General features: G+C 35.2%; 3 protein-coding genes and 1 pseudogene across 8 annotated transcripts; 2 read left to right on the plus strand and 2 right to left on the minus strand.

Annotated features, from left to right (window-relative positions):
• Window positions 1-669: 669 nt before the first annotated feature.
• Window positions 670-4,002, minus strand: LOC142554546 (uncharacterized; annotated as a pseudogene).
• On the plus strand, window positions 3,729-11,033 carry LOC142553623 (uncharacterized). 4 transcript variants are annotated; one of them, XR_012821979.1, is made up of 6 exons: window positions 3,730-3,901; window positions 4,514-5,222; window positions 5,323-5,394; window positions 7,038-8,256; window positions 9,304-9,376; window positions 9,507-9,601. XR_012821979.1 is itself a non-coding variant. In XM_075664006.1 (6 exons), exons 1-6 carry the CDS (start codon window positions 8,224-8,226, stop codon window positions 10,707-10,709), a joined length of 846 nt encoding a protein of 281 aa, XP_075520121.1. In that variant the 5' UTR covers window positions 7,672-8,223; the 3' UTR covers window positions 10,710-11,033. The 4 variants fall into 4 exon arrangements, 1 of the variants encoding a protein (XP_075520121.1); XM_075664006.1 differs by lacking the exons at window positions 3,730-3,901; window positions 4,514-5,222; window positions 5,323-5,394 and adding exons at window positions 9,702-9,818; window positions 9,905-9,962; window positions 10,239-11,033 and having other exon boundaries at window positions 7,672-8,256; window positions 9,507-9,600; XR_012821977.1 differs by having other exon boundaries at window positions 3,729-3,901; window positions 5,323-8,256.
• A 5,500-nt stretch (window positions 11,034-16,533) lies between these two features.
• On the plus strand, window positions 16,534-20,033 carry LOC142553624 (protein PATRONUS 2-like). Of its 3 annotated transcripts, none has more exons than XM_075664009.1 (5): window positions 16,534-16,979; window positions 17,480-17,580; window positions 18,517-18,855; window positions 19,138-19,169; window positions 19,262-20,033. In XM_075664009.1, exons 2-5 carry the CDS (start codon window positions 17,514-17,516, stop codon window positions 19,463-19,465), a joined length of 642 nt encoding a protein of 213 aa, XP_075520124.1. In that variant the 5' UTR covers window positions 16,534-16,979; window positions 17,480-17,513; the 3' UTR covers window positions 19,466-20,033. The 3 variants fall into 3 exon arrangements, with proteins under 3 accessions (XP_075520124.1, XP_075520122.1, XP_075520123.1); XM_075664007.1 differs by having other exon boundaries at window positions 17,491-17,580; XM_075664008.1 differs by lacking the exon at window positions 16,534-16,979 and having other exon boundaries at window positions 17,026-17,580.
• LOC142553625 (mitochondrial fission 1 protein A-like) lies at window positions 19,827-21,877 on the minus strand. Its single transcript, XM_075664010.1, has 5 exons — window positions 21,592-21,877; window positions 20,765-20,903; window positions 20,406-20,527; window positions 20,241-20,304; window positions 19,827-20,127 (listed from the first exon to the last, which is right to left on the minus strand). The coding sequence occupies exons 1-5, from the start codon at window positions 21,682-21,684 to the stop codon at window positions 20,039-20,041; spliced, it is 507 nt and encodes a 168-aa protein (XP_075520125.1). The 5' UTR covers window positions 21,685-21,877; the 3' UTR covers window positions 19,827-20,038.
• Between the last annotated feature and the right edge of the window lie 877 nt (window positions 21,878-22,754).

The raw sequence follows: 22,754 nt of genomic DNA on the forward strand, positions 1-22,754 counted from the left end.
CTAAAATGCACGTCTTATTTTGGCAAGAGATTCTTTGCACTTTAACATAGATTACATATAATATCTTCACTCATGGGTGAGCGGTGAATCTTCGACTACAATGCATTGACTCCTATGTATTTCAAAACTACACCCAACATCGTTACCTGATGACCTTCAATAGAGTCGATAAACAGATCAAAGTGCATGCTAGTACGTACAGCTTCCATGTTGTTTTGAGTTAAAGGACTAATGATGTACAACCTTAATCGTAGACTTTTCCACTCGACAAGTAATAACCACTTGGAAAGTCCGAGTGAATGTTGTTCAATTTATCATCAAATGATCACTCATTTGTACGAATGTACATCTTCATGTCCTTATCAATGAAACACAACGTTTACATCATATATGATAGTCTCAAACTCAAGTGACTTATATCCTTATTTTAGACGGCTCAATCGACTAAGAATCAATTTAGAATATACCGTACGTTTTCTAATGAGTTTCATGATCTTACATAGATAGACAGACATCGTGATACCTATGCATATTCAAAAAATTTATATATGCAACTTGTATGCATATATAGATAAAATAAATATAATAATTAGATAAAACTATAAAATATTATTAAAGTAAATATTGTTTTTAAATTGAGTTACTAAAGCCCAAAACAAACACATTGAGTTAATAAAGTCCAAAATACAAGTAATCTTTGAACACCAGTTCTAACACAAACTTCATGTGTGACTCCTCCAATGCTTTCTTGGCACTCTCGATATTTTTGTAAACAAACAAGCAAAAACCTCTTGGTTTCCCACTTTATCCAACCCCAACGGTCCTTCCTCAATCTCCCCAAATTTCGAGAAGAACTCCATGAGTTTATTAACATCAATCTCTGCGGATACATTGCTCACGTAATTAAATTTTCTTCTTAGAAATCAGGGTGTTTGGCTACTGCGTCTGATGTGATCTTGATGAAATGGATGAGCTGGGTAAGGGGCTCCACCGGATCAAATCAATAATTTAGTGTTTAGGAATTTGAGTGGAGATAATGGCTTCGCTAACACCTGCAAACAAGAAAGTAACTCGTGAATGGGCGCCGGAGGAATGTCTGGCGTAGCCACTCCGATGCTTAAGTTAGCAGGTGAAGATGAACACAAGCGAATATATGAGAGAATATATGTAAATGCTTGAGAGTTCAAAGGTTTTTCAGAATCATTAAATGAGATGTATACCTGCTTTTTATAGTAGAAAATGGGGCATGTACCTCGTTTCTCATGCCACCTACTAAGTATGGCAAGTCGGCTGCCCATACTATAGCTTCTGATGACTTTTAGAATACTTCAATCCCAAGTTGCTCTGACAGATTAGACAACTTGTATCAATCACACTCGAGTGTGGTGCAATTTTCGAGGTGGCCCGGGTGGTAAGGTACTCGGGCGCTTGTGACGAGGGCCCGGGCTGTTGACTACCCGGCAAGAGGAGAAATGCTCGGGTAGTGAGGAAAATTCCCGGCACCTTGGCTCTGATCCGGGCTATCCAATAAATAAACCGGATTAATGATGACTCGGATCCTTATGAGGGTATCAGCATCCTTTATCAAAAGAACTATTTGGTCTTCAGAAAAGGGTTCAAGAAGCTTCTCCAATGCCCCATCCTCCCATTCGCCTTCGTCTTCCTCGTTCGTTGAGACGTCTTTTTTGGAAGGCTTCTCTGTAATTTCTTCTTCCTGATCGCTCTTCTCGAGAACGGCATCGTCTTCCTTCTCCTCGTCTCTCTCTGGCACCTCTTCTGCTTCTTCATGAATGTTTACTTCTTCCCCCTCGGGTCTTCCATTTACTCGGTGACGGGTTGTTGGGAATTTGGCTCACTATAGTGGATGGTTTCGGGTTCAGGCTCTCGAGGAGCTTGGCTAGCTCGGCTTTTCCTCTTCTTGGCTGGGGATCACTGTTTTGAGTATGTTTTTTGTCAGACGATCTCACGAATCTTATCTGTAAGACGGGTCAACCCTACCGATATTCACAATAAAAAGTAATACTCTTAGTATAAAAAATAATATTTTTTCATGGATGACCCAAATAAAATATCCGTCTCGCAAAATAAGATCCATGAAATCGTCTCACATAAATTTTTTTGTCAAAAATTTTGTAGTAAGCGATGAGGTTGGGGCTTCCTCTGACACGGCTGCCACAATCAAATGAAGATTGTCTGAAACTTAGCGCCAATGAATGACTCCGGTTAAGATGGAGAAAGTTAAAACAATACTTTTTATATAATTTTTTTGTTACTTTTTTAATATCATAACGTATAATTTATTTGTTTCTTCGTTCCTTATTCTATTTATCTGTGTAAATTTGATTGGCTAGATTTCTATGCTTACTCTACATATGTACGCCATTGAATAAACAAATATTATATTGGTTCTTTAGGAGTGAGTTTATGTATTATCTTAAAATCAGAAGCTAAGTTTTAACACATGAACTTTTGTCAGAGATGAAAGAGGGCGTTTGGATTAATTAGTGCAGAAATGAGAAAGAAAGAAATCATACACGGGAGAACCAACAAAATAATTGTAACAAGCATGGAAGTAGATTGGTCTAATGTGAGCAGCAGTCTATATACATGTATCGTTATTGGTTGTAGGCAGTATGTTGGTCAGCATGAGTTGTAGCTCTTATACATGACACTGAAAAATGATTTATTTTTTCCCCGACATTTGAACACAAGACATCTAATCGTAATTATCTAGATTCTTAGAGGCCAATTGCGTAGAGAAGTTCGTAAAAAAAAAATTTCATGATGTAGTTGTTTCTACTTCTTATTCGATAAAACAACAAACTTTTAACCTTTTGCTTATTGTGAAACTAATGTTACATGTTCGAATTTGCTTCATTTGAAAATTGGTGCAATTGATATATTCAATTATCTATTTTGTTATGCTCACACATTAAATTTAAAATTAAAAGTAAGGTATGAATTGGTTGAACTAGAAGTACAATTAAAAAAGAAAAAAACTGACTGGGGCAAAGTATAATTATTTCATTAACAAATGCTAAATATGTCCACACAAATTGTGCATTATTGACACAGAGACGTGTTTCTCTATAAAATATTACGTTGATATGCCTAAATATAATTGACATATATTATGTGGAGTAGATTTCTTGTGAGATAGTCTCACGAATCTTTATCTGTGAGACGGGTCAACCTTACCGATATTCATATTAAAAAGTAATACTCTTAGCATAAAAAATAATAGTTTTTCATGTATGACCCAAATAACTGAATAAGATACATGTCTCACAAAATACGAGTCGTGAGACCGTCACACACAAGTTTTTGTCTATTATAAAAGTTCATAATAACCGAAACTCTCTATCTAATAAATAAAAAGATCATAACACTTGTCAATGTAGTTTTTTACATGTCTTTGATACGTTATTCACACGCGTGTAATCATCTCACTATTTTTTTATATAAGAAAATATTTTTGAGGCGATTTCATTGCGTCCAGTGAAGAAATTGAAATGTGATTATTGGTTCAAGATATTTAAATTTTTTGATAACATCAATAAATTTTTAAAATTTCAGAAAAAAATGGTGTTAGAAATAACTCTATATATTTGAAATATTTTTTCTTAAAATATTTCTCTATTTAGTTAAATTTTGTCGTAATTAAGAAACAAGAAATAAAAAATAATAATTTATTACGAATGGTGTGCAATCTGCCAAAAACCCAAATAAGATTTGTTTTACCTGAAGACTCAACGCACACGTGGATCCCTCAAACAAGTTAGAAGACTCAACGGGCTCTGATCTTTTCAGCGTGTCTCCATGTTTTTCTTGTGAAAAAGATCGAGATCATCCGATCCTCTTCTGCTGCCAGTTACTTGAGCTGTTTTCTCTGTAATCAAAGGTTGTTTGTTCTCTGTTTTTCTGTGTTGTGATCGCCGGTCGATTGTTCTTCCTCTTGAAATGGGTTTTTACTCCTTTATTGTCTGGTTTTGTGTCTCCCATTAGGGCTCCGGGGTCATTAAAGATTTTGTCTTTTGGCCTTCCATTTGCTTTCTTTGCGTTTTGGTTACTTTTGAATTGATATTCTCAAATTTTAAAATCATTTTTTGGGAGTTTGATTGCCTGGGAATGCTAATTTGCACCTTTCTTCTTACATGGACACAATTCGAACTCTGTATCTCGGCAAAGCTATTGCTAACCTCGTAGGCTTGTGCTGATTGTTTATCTGGTGCAAAGAATGTTGAGAATGAAGCTTGTATTTTGAAAATACGAATCAATTTGGAGGGTTCTTCTTGCTACTCTCCAGGGTGCACAACTTTGATTAATGCATCTGAGCTCTTTCTTTATTTCTTCAAGAAAAGTTATATGGCCACCTACATGCATGTATCCTCTGTATCCTCGTATATGGGTAGATGTTGAGGTCTTAAAAGTGAAACTTGGTATTAAATCAACCATTTCTTGTGGTTATTACTTGTTAAAAATGACTTATTTGTTGGTTTTTTTGTCCTTTTAGCTCCTTTTCTTGGTTACTCTGGGCCTGTGATTTGTTGTCCGCCAAAGAGTGGATGGGAATTCAGAGAATGAATTCTCATGTGAGTGGTAGTGGGCAGCAATCTCACGTACGTCATCCATCGGCACGAAAAAGCTCATGGTTTGGCCTCACACTTGATGAAGTGGAAAATCGGTTAGGTGATCTAGGTAAACCGTTAGGCAACATGAATCTCGATGAATTGCTTAAAAATGTGTTGAGTGCTGAGGCGAGATATTCATCGGGAATGGACCCGAGCAGTAATTCCCCTGCAGCCTCACTGCAGCGCCAAGCAAGCCTGTCCCTCGTGAGGGCATTTCCAGGAAAGACTGTGAATGAGGTGTGGAGGGACATACAACAAGGCTACAAAATGAGGAATTTGGAGAGTATGAGTGGTCAAGAACGAGGGATGACTCTCAGGGAGACCACTTTGGAAGACTTCTTGGTAAAAGCCGGGATGTGTGTGGCTGATGCTTCCCTCGAAACTGCCATGTCCTTGGATAGTGCATTGATTTCTCACAATTTCCCGACCCAAATAAGGTTGTCTCCTTCTGCCTCAATCGATACATTGTCGGATACTCCAATGCAAGGGAGGAGGAGAGACTCAACAGACCTTGAGAAGACAATTGAGAGGAGGCTTAGACGAAAAATTAAGAATAGGGAGTCAGCTGCACGTTCACGAGCAAGAAAGCAGGCAGGATTTTAATTGTAGTATTTTACTTCACATGAATATCTTCATTTTATCTCCAAATTTGTGCCAGATTTTGTTTTGAAATATTAATGATGTGGAACAGGCTTATCACGATGAGTTGGTGAGCAAGGTGTCGCGTCTTGAAGAAGAGAATCTGAAGCTTACGAAAGAGAAGGTAAGTAACCTATCTATCCTGCTAAGTATCCTACTGTACGAGTGCTATGATGCTTTGTCAGAGTATATCCTAATACCATTATCACTCTAGTTCTTGGTGAAGCAATAAATTTTGCAATTCAAACGCTTATTTAGTGTAGTAAATGTTGTCTACTTGGATAAATTGGTCTGCTTTAAAATGTCATAACAGTTAATACGTTTAAAAGTTGTGAATGCCTAGTTAGCGCAATAAAAGACAGTGACGGAAACAGAACTGTCATTTTTTGTAGCTGCGAATAGTTTAACGAAGATAGTGAGTGCATTTGGATGGAGTAGTTTTTGTGAGGAGAACATTTTTTTTTTTGAGATTGCTTTTAATTTTTAAAATGCTTAAGAAAGCCAGTAGTAAAAGTACTGCTTGATAAAGCATCTTTTGGAACTTGGTTCTGTTGTATCTAAATTGGCCCAACATTTGTTGCTGAATATTTGTGGGCTTCTGTTGCTATTTCAGTTGGCATATTAGGAAATAGGAATGGTTAACTAATCAGCAAAATGGTAAAAACCATTGTTCTTTACAGGCATACTTTTGTCCAATGGGAAATTCGTATTTCTTTGGAAAAGTATTAGCCATGGTTCAGAAATCTTGGATTAGAATTATTTGACGAACGAATCTTGATAGACCTGTCAGATAGGTTGAAAAAAGTCGAATCGACTCTTCTGTGACAGGTCGTCTCATGTATGGTGCATGTTGTGTAATTCAAGCGCTGATGTTTTCAGCGTCTCGTTAGTCATGTTATAGACTTTCAGGGGATACAATCTCTTAAGGATGCCTAACTTTTGGATAGTGACTAGTTAATTGGACTTATTTTTCATTTGCGTCAATGTAAAACAAGAAAGCGAAAGTGCATGTGCACTTCCGTTTCTCATGTGAACATTGAAGAAGTTAATTGATTTGTGAAGTGTAGTTCATCTGAACTGTGAGTATGATACTGTTTTACTTCAAACAGTGGTCATACTTATTCCCCTCCCACAGTTTGTCAAAGAATGCTCTCACACACTGCTACAGAATAACCTCGGTAGATTCTCGCATAGTTTTGATTTGTCTTGCTTCAGAAGCTTTGTGTCTTTTTTCGTGGCTTGTCTTGAACAATGTTTTCCCTATTTATTGCTAACATCTCGATTCTTTCTAGTTAATTCATGTATCTAATTCTCGACCAGCGCCAATGTAGTGCATATCAAGTTCAAGGATTCTTTGTTGGGTATGCTATATGTGAGGTTTTTTACTTAGTTGAGTAAGTGATCAATGCTTTAGTGAAATCAAGCTTGCGGTCACTCAGATTGATCTGGTTGGCTGTAATGGAAGATTGAGTTGGATCACAACCCACTCAACCGGAAAATTAAAATATATACAAGTAATTTCCCTCCTTTTGTGAACCCGTCTCAACCGACCAACATCATGGGGCCGTCCTTGGGTTCCTAATCAAGGCAAATTCTATGCTACATCGGGAGAACTTCTCACCGTGTATTCCCAACCCAATCTAATGACTATTATACACACGGAGTATCTCTCGGGATAGGATAAAAGAAACCCCGTATCAGGAAGGAAGCAAATTTCCTGGTCTGAATCATGACATTGACATGGTTGTTTGTTTTTATTGTTGTCAGGAATTTGATGAGATGGCTCGTGATTTTTCCGAACCGAGATACCAGCTCCGAAGAACAAGCTCGATTTGACATAACCCGAGAAGGGAAGGTCGTTTCAGCTCCCCGAGCATAGAGTAAATTATTATTTTTTTACTTCGGTGATTAGAGTATAGAGTTGGTTTTGGCTTCTGATGCAGATATGCCCTCTTCTTTGTGTTTATTTTTCTATGTAAATTGAAAGAAAACACGTCTCTGTTGACCATCACTGTGTATGTTAAAGGAGATGGGAGAAATTGTCGTGGGAAAGATATGGGATGTTCCCTTTTTCCCACATGCTGGCACTTGGCAGGCATCGATTCTAAACAAAGAAGTGTATTTTGTTTGGTTTTTCAACCATCTACCTTTTGGAACAAGTGGCTTCACATCACTGAGCCGATTATTATACAATAACTTAATCTAACCATTAGATAATATTTAGATCATATCTCATGGATAGGGTTCAACTAAACCCTAGATTTAATATGTGACACAAATTTTTATTAGGTCGGGTTAATTTTTTGAGACGAAATTTTAATCTGATCATGTTTATAAAAAGCAACAGTGTTTAACTAAACGTTAGATTTAATATGTAATGATGAACTTTTATTAGGTTGTATATAATTCAATTTTGTTAGACGAATTTTTTATTTGATCTGATTCACGTGTAATAAAATTAATATCAGAAGATTAAATTAAATGAAATATTTCCTCGAGGTATATTTTTGGGTGTGGTGAGATGGGCAAAATTGGAAGGATTGATGCTATGAGAATTTGCTCATCGCAAAAAGCTATCCAGTGAGATTCGGACCAAAACTTTACAGTGTTCTTTATTACGTGGCGCAAATGTATTGGGTTTAATAGCCAATCTGACGACGTGGCTAAAAACTAGTGGTTAGACTCGGATCCAACTGCAAAATAGGAGAGATTGGAATTTGACTTGGTAAAAAGTAAAACCTAATCGTGCGGTGGAAAGTCCGAGAAAAGCGAATCTATCGGATAATTATTCTTTTTTTATTTTAATTTTTATTTTAATTTTTGGAATTCGGAGAAGAATTTTCTACGGCCAACGGGTGAAATTTGCGCGCTGAGGAAGTTCATATATTTATGTATTATTATTATTATTATTATACGTAGCTAGGGTTCCAAAGATTGGAGTCGTTGGTTCGCTATGAGGAAGAAGCTCGACACTCGTTTTCCGGCGGTGAGTACTCTGCGCCTGTTTCCATTTTTTCCCCATTTATTCATGCACGTGGATTTGATTTTATTGTTGAAAATTTTCGAGCAGTTTCGTGATTCATGTTTGTGTGGCAATACATGAGGAAACACGGACGTGTTTTGTTGTCTGGTTAAATTATTTCGTTTCTTTTATTGTTTATTTATTTGTGATTGAAATTGAGCCTGAGGTGAGTCTTCTGTTGAAAGTTTATGTTGTTGTATTACTTGTGTGGCTGACTGTTCTGAATTATATAGGGATCTGATTAAAGCCTGTGAGAGTTATTGTTGGTGTGGCAATTTTAGTACACAGGGAAAAGGTGAAAGGAAAATTTGGGTGTTTGGTTGATTAGTTTAGCGTTTTTTAATTGTTAGCATTTGAATGGCGTTGTTTACCAGAAAAATTACCAAGGTAGCGACAGCATGCGGCCTATTTTTGGGGTACTCAATTCTTTTTACTCAATTGACATAAATATACATGTGAATTATGAAGAACATCGAGTTTGGGTTCAGGAGGTGGTGTTTACAGTTGTTTGGCTCGGTCCTGTGTGGCACAAAAAATGTTGTCTTTAATTACGTTTTGCAACAGTTTCTAATATTGGTTGACTTGATTTTCAGATTTTATTTTGACTTATCTCTCATCTTATTATTTTCCAAACAGCCTGATTTGATTGGTTTTTAGTGCCTTACTGATTATAATTTTTACGTGTCACCGAAAATGAGCTTTTCGCATGTTTTAGAGCCACATATTTTGTGCAATTAAGAAACATATTAGTCTTTTACATAAGAAGCGTCTGCACTAATTGAGGTTGCTTTAAGTTTTTTCTGCTTGAATATATATGCTTGACTTTGTTGTGCGTTATCTTGCAAAATTCATGGTGCATTAACCATTTATTGAATATTGACTTGTGAACTGGATCTGGTTAGTTACAAGGAAAATCAGTATTGAGAAACTTGCCCCCGTTTTTATAATCAAGGCAACTACCCCTGCATTACTTACTTTGTCTAGTCATTTAATTGGAAGGTTTTCTTTCAGGCTCGTATTAAAAAGATTATGCAAGCCGATGAGGACGTGGGGAAGATTGCTATGGCTGTACCACTTTTAGTTTGTATGTAATTTCAATAATTTTTTGGTGATTGTTAATTTTGAATTCGAATTGTTGAGAACTTTTAACTATTTTGGAACTTGTCAGATTAGTTGCTCTTTTCTGCTTACATCTTCTGATTATGCATGTTCAGCAAAAGCTCTGGAATTATTTCTGCAAGACTTGTGTGATCGAACTTATGAGATTACCCTGAAAAGAGGAGCAAAAACTGTGAATTCTTTGCATCTGTGAGTTTCTTCTTGAAATTTTGGTTTGGAAGCAGTTCCTGCATATTTGTGCATTTATTTGTGATGATCATTTTCCGACAGTTGACTTTTTTCACTTGCAGGAAGCAATGCGTGCAGACTTTTAATGTGTTCGACTTCCTGAAGGACACTGTCAGTAAGGTTCCTGATTTAGGCGGCTCAGATGCTGCTACCGAGGATCGGTCGGCTACAAAGAGAAGGTTTGGAAAACTGGAGGAAATTTGTTATCTTTCAATAAGGAAAAATACTTACAGAAATTTGTAATTCTTATGATTTATTCATGCAGAAAGGTTTTAGAAGATGAAGAACATGGCAATGATGATGAGTCCAAAAGGATACACGTGGTAAGATGGTTTAATATGTTTTGTCATGAGTTTTGGCACCAACAGTATATTAACACGGCTTTTAATAAAAGTTGGTAGCGGAAAGAATAATTCAAGCACTATTTGTTTTTGGGGAAAGAAATTATCCTTATGATTTTTCCTAGTTCATTCGTACGAGTAGATGAATATAGCTGTCAATAATGTTTCAACAATGAGTTTTAAACTAATGATAGTTTGATGAGTTTTTACTAGCAAATTGTTAATGCTTATTAAACATGGGAGGCTATTTTCTTGCAGCCTGAAACTGGTACCACCAGCAGTAGTGGAAGAGGTAGGGGCAGGGGTAGGGGTCGAGGTAGGTGTAGAGTTAGTCGCATGCTTGTAAAGGAATCAATCGGTCAGCATGAAAAAATTGAGGATGATCCTAACATGTTTCACCAGAATGGTGAGAATCAAGAAGAAAATCTCAGAAAGGCCGATAATGTTGCAGGTCCTGCAGAATCAAAACCTATAGTTGGAAAGAGTTCCGAGAGATTAGTTAGGAATTTTGACCTAAATGTTGACTTAAATGTGACCGGTGACTCCACCCCAAAACTAGCTGGAGTGCCTCCTGACTCTTCAACCAAGCCAACACCTTACTTAAAAACTGAAGAAATTCCTGGTTGGTCCCTTGATGACATGAAACAGATGGCTATTGATCCTATTCAACTTACTAATCTAAATGGGACAATTGATGAGGAAGACGAAGATTATGATGAAGAAGGATGAAGGCATCACAGCCATGGTCTTGCCTTTTTCCTGTATATCTCACAGCTTGGTAGCTTTTTTTGTACAATTAGAATGGTTAGTTGTATATATATATATATGTCCATTAAGGATGTGGCATGATAACAACAGATCTCTCGAGAACCCAACTCTTGGTAGTTTTCACCTGCTGATAGTCCATTAGGATGTTAGGAGATACTGAATTAGATTAGAAATGCGATAGTTTGGGCTTTTCAGCGGTAGCTTTGTCTATTCCGTTGGGTTTTGTACAAATGTAAGGATGCCTAACATCAATCTCTTTTTAAGAACCTGGAAAAATCACTGTTACTGCCCATCTCTTTAGTTTTATTCCAACATTCAGCTATGCATATACACGCTAGTGAATAAATTTTACAATTTTATATTTATATATTATACGGATACATACAATTATCATGCATCAACTGTTTGATTCTATCTGGACTCCAAAAGAGTTTCTCTTTTAATGGGACTGTACGTACACAGGTCATCTTTCTTGTATTTGATTTAGTAAACGAATCAACTCCAGAATCGATTCTGGAGAAGTTCAAAAATTTTTGTTCGAATTAAGGGTCAGGTTTGAGTTCGGTTCGAAATATCTGAATATGTCTGATTTGAATATTGAGAAACTCTATAAACTCTTTTTTGTTGTAAAGATTATTGTCTTGCTAAACATATAAAATATTATATATATATATATCTATATATATATATATAGATAGATAGACGAAAGTGATACCCTACACACCATTTGGTGTGTACCTCGGTGGGCGCCACTGAGTTGACGCCCACCTCATTTCTTTTTTAGTTTTTTAATAGTTTTTTAAAAAATTAAAACAAAATTTTAATGTGAACGTAAAGGCTCGACATTGAACTCCACACTTCCCTTCTCCGCCACAACCGATACGCAACCGGCACCTCCACCGAGCAACACCACATCTGCCTTCCGCAGCCAAGAGAATTTCCCTCCCCGTCATCGCTGCCTCTCGAGATCTACCACCACCATATATCATTGTTTGCACCTCCCGAGATCTACCACCACCGAGCAACTCAGGCGCCACCAACACCTACCGAGATCTACAACCATATATCCCTCACCGGAATCGCCGAGACTCTCTAAATCTACAACCATCATCATCGTCTGCAACTCCGATCCACGCCGAGGCCAAGAGAAAGAGGCGATTGGGTGGTGATAGGAGGGGAGTGCATTGTGGCTTGTGGTGCTGTACGCGGTGTATATATATATATTATATAAAAGTTGTGAAGGCTTTTATCAACCAAATTAGTTTTTTGACGATGAAATTAATAGTTCTTATTTTTCGATGTGCTAGTTACTTTTGTAATTAATGCTAGTCTGCAAACCAAATTTTTATAAACATGTTATTGTATGACAGTATTGAATGTTTTCAAATCCTTGGTAAGTTATTAAACTTTTGGAACCAGCAATATCAATGAGAAACTTATCAAAACACATGACATAATGATCGATTTAGACCTTATATTTCCTTTCTAGATGCTTGTTTTTTATTTATGAGTTTTTTTAGCTATTGTCGAATTTTTATTTGGTATATATCAATTATCATCGAAATTCTCTTATACAAATAAAATATTTAGTTTAGTATTTGACAGTGATTAATTTCACGGTTCAATAGCAGAATGACCAACAGCTTTCGTGAATTAGGTCTAAAAGCCATGCTTAGCGTGAATTTGGACTTTTTCATTTTTCCAGATACGGCATGCACGAGTTGGCAAATTTTGCCTTGTTTTGTTGTTAACAAGGCCTAAATTCATATTTAAAGAATCCATGCATGTAAATAAATTTTACTCGATGGTATCTTCTGTTGGTTGGCAAATAAATAAAATAGCAGCTCCTACATTTTTTCCCCAAAAATTTTCATATTTTTCGTTTTTTATCATGTTGTTGGTCAATTTACGATCTTAGTCCACTAATTTATAATTTTTTCATTTTAACCATTCTTCGGAGTTGTGACGTTGTATGAGAAACGTTGTCATTTTCTGGTGTTATGTAATCATTTAATAGTATCTCATTAGCGCTCCAATGTAAAAAGACAAAATTTGGAAAAAAAAAAAAAAAAAAGAAGCAAACTAGTGGGCTTAGAATGCAAATTGATGAATAACATGATTAAAAATGGAAACATGAAAATTACGGGACTAAAAAAATAATTTTCCCAATATATTTTAAATATGATTTAATCAAACTCACGAAATTTTACTGCAATGTATTCTTAGAAATGTATTGCGGGAGTTTGCGTAGAAACATGGGAGAGATGTTGATATACGAATTTTTAATTTCAGATATTTTAGTTTAATTGCTGACGTAACATCAGATGAGTTAATATTTTTATATACCGGGTCAAAATTTTTTATGCTTTCATTATTTTTCCTTTGCTGATCTGGTACAATAATTTTATAACTGGTTTAAATTAATCAACAATTTGATCAAGTAAAAAAAATTTTTTTTTTTATATTAAGTTTTGAAAATAAAGAAAAAAAATTCCTTCTCAACTTAACTCCAAATAAAGTGATATATTTTATCACCAAACAAAACTCGATCTCTTTCCAAGATACATGATCCAATGCATGAGACAAATTTGATTTCCAAGATTTCATGATATATTTAAAAGTAATTTATTTTTATTATATAGTAATGAATGATAAATTTTTTATTCAAAAATAAAATTGAAACTATATAACACATATAACGTAAGATGTTTAAATTTAGAATTTCTAAAAGTCAACAATAACTTAACCATTACTACGATAATTTATTATTTTTATAAAATTTGATTAAATTTAATGTCTAGATTAAAATTGTGTCTGTACGGTTTATAATTTAAATTGGATTCCTCGTACGTCTTTATTTCTCTAACAACCTTTCATTCAAGTTCTACTAATTATTAAAGTTATAAATCATGGCATTATCTATAGATTTATCTATTTATCTATATTATATATATTTAAGAATAGATATCTTGTGAGACGATCTTGCGAATTTTTATTCATATGATAGGTCGACCTTGCTCATATTTACAATAAAAGTAATATTTTTGACATAAAAAGTAATACTTTTTTCATGGATGTATATATACTTTTTGGTATATATATGTGTGTATATATACACGTACTAGTATTTAAGCACATGCACAATATAAAAATTATTTTTATATATAGAAATAAATATAAATTAGCATAAAAGTTAATAAATTAATTAAAATAAAATTTCAAAAATTATTTCCTTAATAATAAGATTGAAAGACTTAAAACAAAAATTAGTTTAGGAAAATAAACTCAATAAAATATACAGTGGTAATAATATATTTCTCTAGATATTAAATATATCACAATCCTGATAGATTCAAATTCCAGAGAAACAAGCCTCTCTCTCTCTATATATATCAAGTGTTAAGGTCAAAACTCCAAAACAAAAGTTTGGAGATTGATTCTACGGTCTTTCTTGGATCGGAGAACAAATGTAATTTTATTGTAGATTTGACGATGGCAGTGCAGCAACATCCAACCTCCCTGCTTGATATTTCCAAAGAGGATTGTTCTATTAGAATCTTTTGCAGACCACAATGTCTGCATCTTGGGGACAAATCAATGCCGTATACGAGGTTACCCCACCAAGTTACGTTCAAAATCGACGTTCAGGTTTTGTTGGTACCATCCTCGGACTCCGAAAACGGCGTCCATTACCATCGTACATATGAGAAGATCTCGTTGCCGTCCCATGAAATATTGTCGGATGATCAGTGCCGGCAAAGTGTGCACAGATTGATACTAGACATGAGGCCGGGCCCTCTGTCTCTCAAAAAGAGAAAACTCCAATGGGGGGCGGAGGAACGTGACTCGGCCGGAAGGGTTTTCCACAGGGAAAAGTTCCTGGAAGGTTCCCAAGGGTTGGTATCTGAATTGGTCGAATATATCCGGAAGGTGAGGGATTCTCCGCCGCTGGCGGTGGACGAACTGGGTTTCAATATCTCAATCAAGAAACTAGTGACTCAACCGGACAGTGTGATCGAGGCGTGGAGATGTTGGTATTTGGCCTCGTGGGGTGAATACCACGACTTTGTTTACTGTAAACCGATGGAGCATAGGCGCGGGTTGCGGAGGGAGTTGAAGGCGTTGGAGAAGATGAGGCAGAAAAGAGGTGATTTTGATGAAGCGGACAAGTGTTGTATTTGCTTGGAGAAGCTCGAATACGGTGGGTCGGAGGTGACGCGGCTCCCTTGCCGCCATGTTTACCATGAATCTTGCCTTCTGGCCTGGCTGAGTGTTACCTTTTCCTGCCCCTGCTGTCGAGCCAAAGTGCCACCCGCTGGCCGATCTCAATAATTGTTTGAGCACGTTTATGTTAGTTGATTTCGTAGATATTTATTCAATCAATAGTATTTATATTTATAATAAAAAGTTATATTGTTTACATAAAAATAATATTTTTTTATGAATGACCCAAACTGAATATTTGTTTCGCAAAATTGATCAATAAGAGCGTTTTACGTGAATTTTTGTTTAATTTTATAGTCTTAGAACACTTTTAAATCATAATACGTATTTATATTCTTTTATTTTCACAATTATTTTTTCGAATTAAATCAATATATTACAATATAAAAATCAAAAAAAGCATAATACTCAAAATATTTCTATTATAACATGTCTAAAATGATAACTAAAAACAAACAATTTTACATCTAAAATTACTAATTTAGTCTGTATAATCATATTGTTCAGTAATTTCTTTTTCAATTGATAACATCATCAATCAATACAATATTTCTCGTGACATGGTTGATCGGAGAAAAATTTTGATAAACTCCAATTTTGAGAAACTGTGTTATGTATTTGCTAGGATAACCGGAATATTCAACAAGATTATATAAGTAATTTGAGTATCTGAGAAACATTCGTCCACTTTCTTAACATAATTTACTACATCAATGGCAGATTTTGATTCTCTTGTTAAGGAACAATTCAAGAATATCAACTCCGAAAATACCTCATTAATATCAAAGCCCCATTTACTGCATTAGAAGAAAGGATATGCACGCTCCTTTCACCCGCTTAGGACTGGCGGCCACCCGGTCTATCATATAATCCACGCTGCACATTATGTTAATTAGAATAGATATTGTTAACATTTTTATTGTATGTATATAAAAAAAAATTTAATATGGACAAAATTTGATTTGAGTGAACTGAATTAAATAATAACTAGTTTGAATGAACAAAATTTCATTTAGTTTCAAATATAAGTTAAACAATTTCTATAGTAATCGTAATAGATTCAAATATCAGTGTAATTTAAAATATGTTCTTTAAATTCTTCTCGAGTCAAGGTCATTTTCTAAATGCCCCTCTAAAAATCAAGGACCATGTACTTGAGTGAAATTGAGTTATTTTTTAAAGACAAAAACTTGTGTGAGACGGTCTCACAGGTCGTATTTTGTGATACAGATCTCTTATTTGGATCATCCATGAAAAAATATTATTTTTTATGCTAATAGTATTACTTTTTATTGTGAATATCGGTAAGATTGACTCGTCTCACAGATAAAGATTCGTGAAACCGTTTAAAAAAATATCAACTCTTTTTTAAAATTGTTTTGGAGGTGAAGTCATTCTCTAAATGTTCCTACACCTTCGCTCAATTCAATTAAGTCACAATAAGTAGGACTTCAACTATAACATAATCAACAGTAAGAACCAGTTACTCAATTAACATTAAGGATATTTTCATTAACATTTTACTGTGGACTACTCCTCATGCCTCCATCGATTGGAGAACTGCATACTCAGTTAACGTTAAGAATTTTTCATACGACATAATAATACTGCAGAACATACGCGAGTCCTTTCTAGTGAAAAAATCGAATTTACTAAGGATTTGGTTCATCCGACACGTACAAAGACTAAATTTTAACGAAGATTTTTTGCCTACTAGAAATGGTGTAGATGATTTACAATACTCGAGGGAAGTTGTGAATAAAGAACCTCTTTCTAAAAGCTACTAAAATAACGATTAAAAAAAATACAATTTGATAATGTATGGGCCAGTGAGCAAATACTGACCCGAATGACCAAAATAAATGGGGCATGAGGAGTAGCCCGCAGTAAGAAGGCCCGGCCCATCAAATCTATTTTAAATAAGGTCAAAAATTAAATCATGGCGCTTAAACCTACTGATTTCGCAGAGCATTCGCTGAGAATTTTGCGTTGAATCAATTCTAAAAGGTTCCTTTTTTCCGATCTTTTGACTATATTATCAGTATATGTTAAAAGAAATTTGATTTTCTGTCTTCTTTTTTTCAGTTCATAGATCGGGGTAGAAATCGCATGGTTTGATTATTATTATTTAAATTTATTCTGTCTAAACATATTTGTATCTTACGTTTCGATGTTCATATACTGTAAGCTGCGCGTGTGAGGATAAGGGTAATGTATGTAGGTTTTGATTTTGAAATGCATATTAGAATCTGCACAGGTTTTTTCAGTTATAAATATCCATTTTGTAAGAAATAAATATGAGATTTGGATTGAAAAATAAAAACAAATCGCGGGAGATACTGAGTGATTCACGTTTTAACATTAGAAATCCAGCAAAAGTATCGATAATTTAGATGTCTGGGTATTTTTATCTTTATTTTTGTGCGTGGAATGAATTTTCTAAGGCAATATTTTTCAGAATGTTTACGTTTGTGTATTGTTTCTGGTGGTTACTGATGGTCTCATAGAATTGCTACAGGTATACAAGACAGGTAAAGAAATATGGAAAGACCTCTCACTCTAAAGCCGCTGAACATCCAAGATGAAAATGCGGCTATCCGATGGAAAAGTATTGTTCTTCTTTTGCATTTTCTTGTTTTATCACCCCTCACTGCAAATGAGATCACTGTTGCCTGTTGGAGGTCTCTTCATTGAGAAAAAAATGCCGGGACAGAAGTTAACTTTTAGTACCCATGAATTGAGAACTAGTGGCAGTGAAAACATCCATCGTGCTCGATTTTAAGCATATAAATATGAAGTTTATTTATACAGTTCAGGCAATGGATTTCCAAGTGATTTCATTCCAAATTACCTCTATACTTGCTATTTTGCTTCTTTATTTGAATTTGGTTCGTTCAAGAGTGATAACAATCCAATATGCGTTTTGTCCGCTTGAAGTAACAATATGTGCATAATTATTAATGGTTTTAAACCATAGTATCCTAGGAGAACGTCCACTGAGTCTCAAAGCCTCCCTATGGTACATGAGTATATGTGTTGAAGGATATTGTGAGTTTGCATGTTTTACAAGATTAAAATATGTTTTATCTCCATCGAACTAGGTTCTTTCGTTCCGAAACTGGGTTCGGTAATATCTAAACAGCGTTTTTCTCTGTTGAGGCTAAAATATCTTAGCCAAAGAAGGATTTATTTCTCTGCTCATTTCTCCCTGCAGATTGACTGCTAAGAGAAATTCTTTTTTCCACTTGATCGTTTTTAAATCGCCTGAGGACCAACAGATATGTGGAAAAACTGATACTGCTCTCATAGCATTGGATCTTCCGATTTAGTACTTTATGTGCAACAAGATTAATGACTAACTTTGCGCTCGAAAAATTTGGGATTTAGCCTCTAAACTGATTATTATTTAATATTTTTTTTTACCTTGTTACAATAATTGTTATAGCATTTGTATTGCAATTTTTCCTACATAAAGGAACTACATGCAGTTTTTCCTGTCTACCATATGTTTAGCATGTAATGCAATGTTGTTTCAATCTCGCAGAGGCTCCAGTCGATGGTAAATCTAAGAGCTCCAAACCAGTTTCTAAAAAGGGTGGAGCGGCAATTGAGAGTCGTAAAGCTCTTAAAGATATTACAAACAAGACATTCCTTAATCTTGAAGCATCATCACAGAAAAAGAGTTTACAGAACAAGTGTGATGTTGTCGAAGATGCATGCATTCATCATGTCTTGAAGACCAAGGCACAGTCGGAAAAGAGTGCAATAAATGAAAAACTTAATATTGCCGAGGAAGGGTTCCTGCATGATCATAGAAATTGCATCAAGGCACAAATGGCAGCATCGGAACTCAATTTCTTTGACACGGTTCTTCCTGGACATGGTAATCTGTTTAAATTTATACCAGTTTGCTTTGTCTTATGTTGTTTCATTTCTTTGCAAGGTTAAGTTATGCATCTTTTACTTTTATTTTAGCTGAATTGCAGCACAATTTCGAAGGTTTAACAGCCTGAGTTGTAATTGTTAATCGCGTGTATTTATCTGGAAAGCTGGTTAATTTGAATATCGAAACCCCTTTGTTCCAATGATTCCCCCCTCCTTTCCCCCTGTTTTCTTGCACTTGCTAGTGTCTAATGCATTGTTCTGTTCCTTTTTAACCGTGCAGATAAGGCAGAGTCGAGAACGAAAAAAGCCAAGGTTTCATGTTAACAACATATGTATCTGTTACTACTTTTAATTGTTGATATAAGTAGATCTTGGCATCTAACTTGCTGTATTTTATTCTCTAGAGCAATCTTGATATCAGCAGCCTGGGCTGCTATCCAGAACCAGAAGAAATACCGATGCCAGAGTTCGCAGATTGGTTCAAGTCTTGGTGGAAGTCTCCCCCCTCTTCACCAACATGCTGGGATTCGCCTCCTGTGTCTCCTTTTTCATGGGATCATGACTCAGTTGAGCTGACGCTGAAGGAAGAAGACGAAAGTTGCATATAAGGATTTTATCCATTTTCTGACCAATAGCAGTGACGTCATGTACTTGGCAAATGAGGCAGTGGACGAAGCAAAGGCAGTCACTTAACCTGATGGTTATACCCGTTCAATAATTTCTGTATTTCTCAAAGAGGTGAGGTGCGTACTCAAAAAAGAAAAAAAAAAAGAAATGAAAAAAAAACCATTGGGGATTTGTATCTTCTTTAGAGAGTTCGTCAAGGTGCAAAACTCTGTCCTTGAATCTCGCACACAATCTTATCATTTGTTACACATTGTATGGATTTGTATTAGCAACATAACAAGTATGTTAGAACAATTCTCACGTACAATCTTATTGTTAATGTATGTCTTTGGCACTGATGTCTTGCATGGCGGTAAACCGTAATACTAAAAATGCTAGATACTGTGTAGCTTAATAACCGTGAAAACGCAAGGCCAAGTAATACATTTTATAAGGTATACCATTCACTCAATTTTACTTTAGTAACAAAACAAGTATTTGGTATATTGCGCCACTTGGATGTGTAGACAAGACACAGTTAAATATTCCTGCGCAAAATGTTGTATTATGGCTCCTCACTTCTTACGAGTCGACAGTGCAGCTGCAATCCCACCGGCCAAGAGTCCAACAGCAGTTGCAGCGATACCAATACCAATCACTCCATCTTTATCGAGGAAGAAAACATGGGTAGAAAAGAACAAATATTTCTTATCAGAAAGTCGAAGATGTATAAATCTGAAGATAACGAGTTCAGTTGACAAGAAGGGTCCGAGTTACCTTTCGTAATTTTATCTTCAATTGCTTTCTTGAGAGTCAACGCCTGCCTCCAATCAGGCGCAATCTACAATTTTACGCCCAAAAGTGAATTACGCAGCCAAATGTGCTACCTTTTCATCTTGGTAAGTGGAACAGTTGAAATATATTGAGGTGGGAAAAACACACCTCCAAAGCACGCTCAACAAGCTGCCTGCTCCTCAAATAATCCCCGCTTCTGTAGAATCCGACTGCTAAAAGGTAAAGCTCTTCCCTCACCTTCAAAGGAGTGTTTGAGCGAGGCAAAGAAGCTGCAGATGACAAGTTACATCAGTTGATAGTGACACACTTAAACCTCGTTAGCCTTCATAAAAGGCAAGATAAGAAGAGGTCAGAGAGAAGCTCGTGAAATGCTGAACAGCAAAGGTGACTTAAATGCATCATTCAAGGATTCCCGATAAATTTCACAGGAGTCTTGGGTCCCAAAAGAAAATTGTTCATTAAAACACGCAAACAAACATGAGAGAGTAGGATCATTCCGTTGATACCTTCGAGCATAGCTATTCCACGCTGCACATCTTCCGGACGTTTTGAATGAACAAGGGCCCAAGACATGCGCATGATGCTTTCACTTCTAAGCTCATCAGAGGTACCATTCTCAGCTTCAGCGACCTCTCTTTCACAACCCTGTATATGCATAATGCTCACATAGAGGCCAAAAAACGTGAATAAAGGCAAAACTAATAGATATACAGCTTGCACCCCAAGGTTAGCTGTTCAAGAATTTACATGGAAGTGCATATACACTCGCAAGGGCGGATCCAAGAATTCCAAAAGAATAGGCACCAAGACACAGAACGAGAATGACTCATTAGAATTTGACTGGCAAACCTTGAAATTTTTTGAAATGCAACAAACAAATTCAAATATTTTTTTGTCGGGTGTGTATCGCTCGGCTTCGTGCCAGGTCCACCCTTGTATATACAAGAAAAATGTATGTAATCATCCAGATCTTTCTAGGCAGCCAAGACAGGACAGACAAGTAGTCACATTTATCTAAGAGTTAAGCTAAGCATAACATTTTACACATAATCTAATCGTTCACAAGTTCCGTCAACAAAAGTAAAAGACTAACTTTAAGCCAAGAGCAATCTGAGAAGCATTCATACTAGAGATTTGCCCCTACCCAGAAATGCAATTAATTCGCCATCTCATTGCTTATTATTATTATTACTGTTTGCAGGATTGCTCTTGTAAAATACCTAAAACACAAACAACTCCACCCAAAGACCAGAACCCTAAATTCTTTTCTTAAACCCTAACACAAAAAATTCAGCTAAAAACAAATAACTGTACCAGAAAAATTATTACTCACAGCAATGACGTCGGCATCACACCAAGGAAGGTGATCGCCACCGGTGAAAAAGGTCCCCACCGAATCGAAGAATTTCCCAAATTTCGCTTCCATTTCTGAATTATTTCGCTGAAAAAACTATCTTACCTGTGTAAACTATAGAGTTCTTCCCTTTTCTTCCGTCCTAAGAAATTAGTTATATTTTTATTTTCAAAATAAGAAATTAATTATTCCCACTACAAGATCTCGCTCAAAGGTGGCAAGCGGAAGCTACATGAAACTAAGCCCACAAAAATTTCAAATTTGTATTTTCTGTCCCTAGATTCTGGTGTTTGAAATTTCAGTTATTAAATATTTAATTATTTCTAATAAAATTCTGCATTATTTAGTTATATTATTTGAAAAGACGATCTCACATAAATTTTTATGATTATCTATAATTTATATGTTAAAATTAATATTTAAAATGTGTGTATTGAATATTTGAATGTTGAAAATTAGGTGTTGAATATTGAAAATTAGTGTGTGATGATGTATGTAATGATGAATTTATTTTTTGGATTATTTGTAAAGAAATTCTATAAATAGGCTCACCATTTGTGAAGAAATTCACAATTGAGTAGAGAGAAAAATATTATAAAGTGTGTTGTTTGGTAAATTTTGAGAGTTTGAGATTTTTACTTTTTACCATAAATTTTTACTTTTTCACAACACGTTATCAGCACGAAGCTCTAAAAGTCCTCCATACTTTTCCAAGCTCCAAACAGAAAAAAAAAGATAACAAAAGTAATAATATTTATTTTACTGTTATTTATTTATTGTATATATAATATAATGTTATTATATAATAAAAATTAGAAATAATAAAAATATTTGTTTCAAAAACTTGTTATAAATCCTGGGAGGATGTTAAGACGACATCCCACACTCCCGGTAAGGGATACGACAAGTATAAAAGCCTATAAGGTTTTTAAACAAAATAACTTATGACACCTGATTATAATAATGTGATATGATATACATAATTATTTAAACATGACTAATATTATATACATCATATTATTACCATAAAATTGTACAAATACATACATTTATTTTTTTGTACACCAACGGTTATAAACGGTAACAAAACGGCTAGTTTTTGCCCTATAAATATGATCTCACAAACACATTCAATCACTCCA

The sequence above is a fragment of the Primulina tabacum genome, chromosome 8 (assembly GCF_025594145.1).
Source record: "Primulina tabacum isolate GXHZ01 chromosome 8, ASM2559414v2, whole genome shotgun sequence".
In the NCBI taxonomy this organism is placed as follows: Eukaryota; Viridiplantae; Streptophyta; class Magnoliopsida; order Lamiales; family Gesneriaceae; genus Primulina; species Primulina tabacum.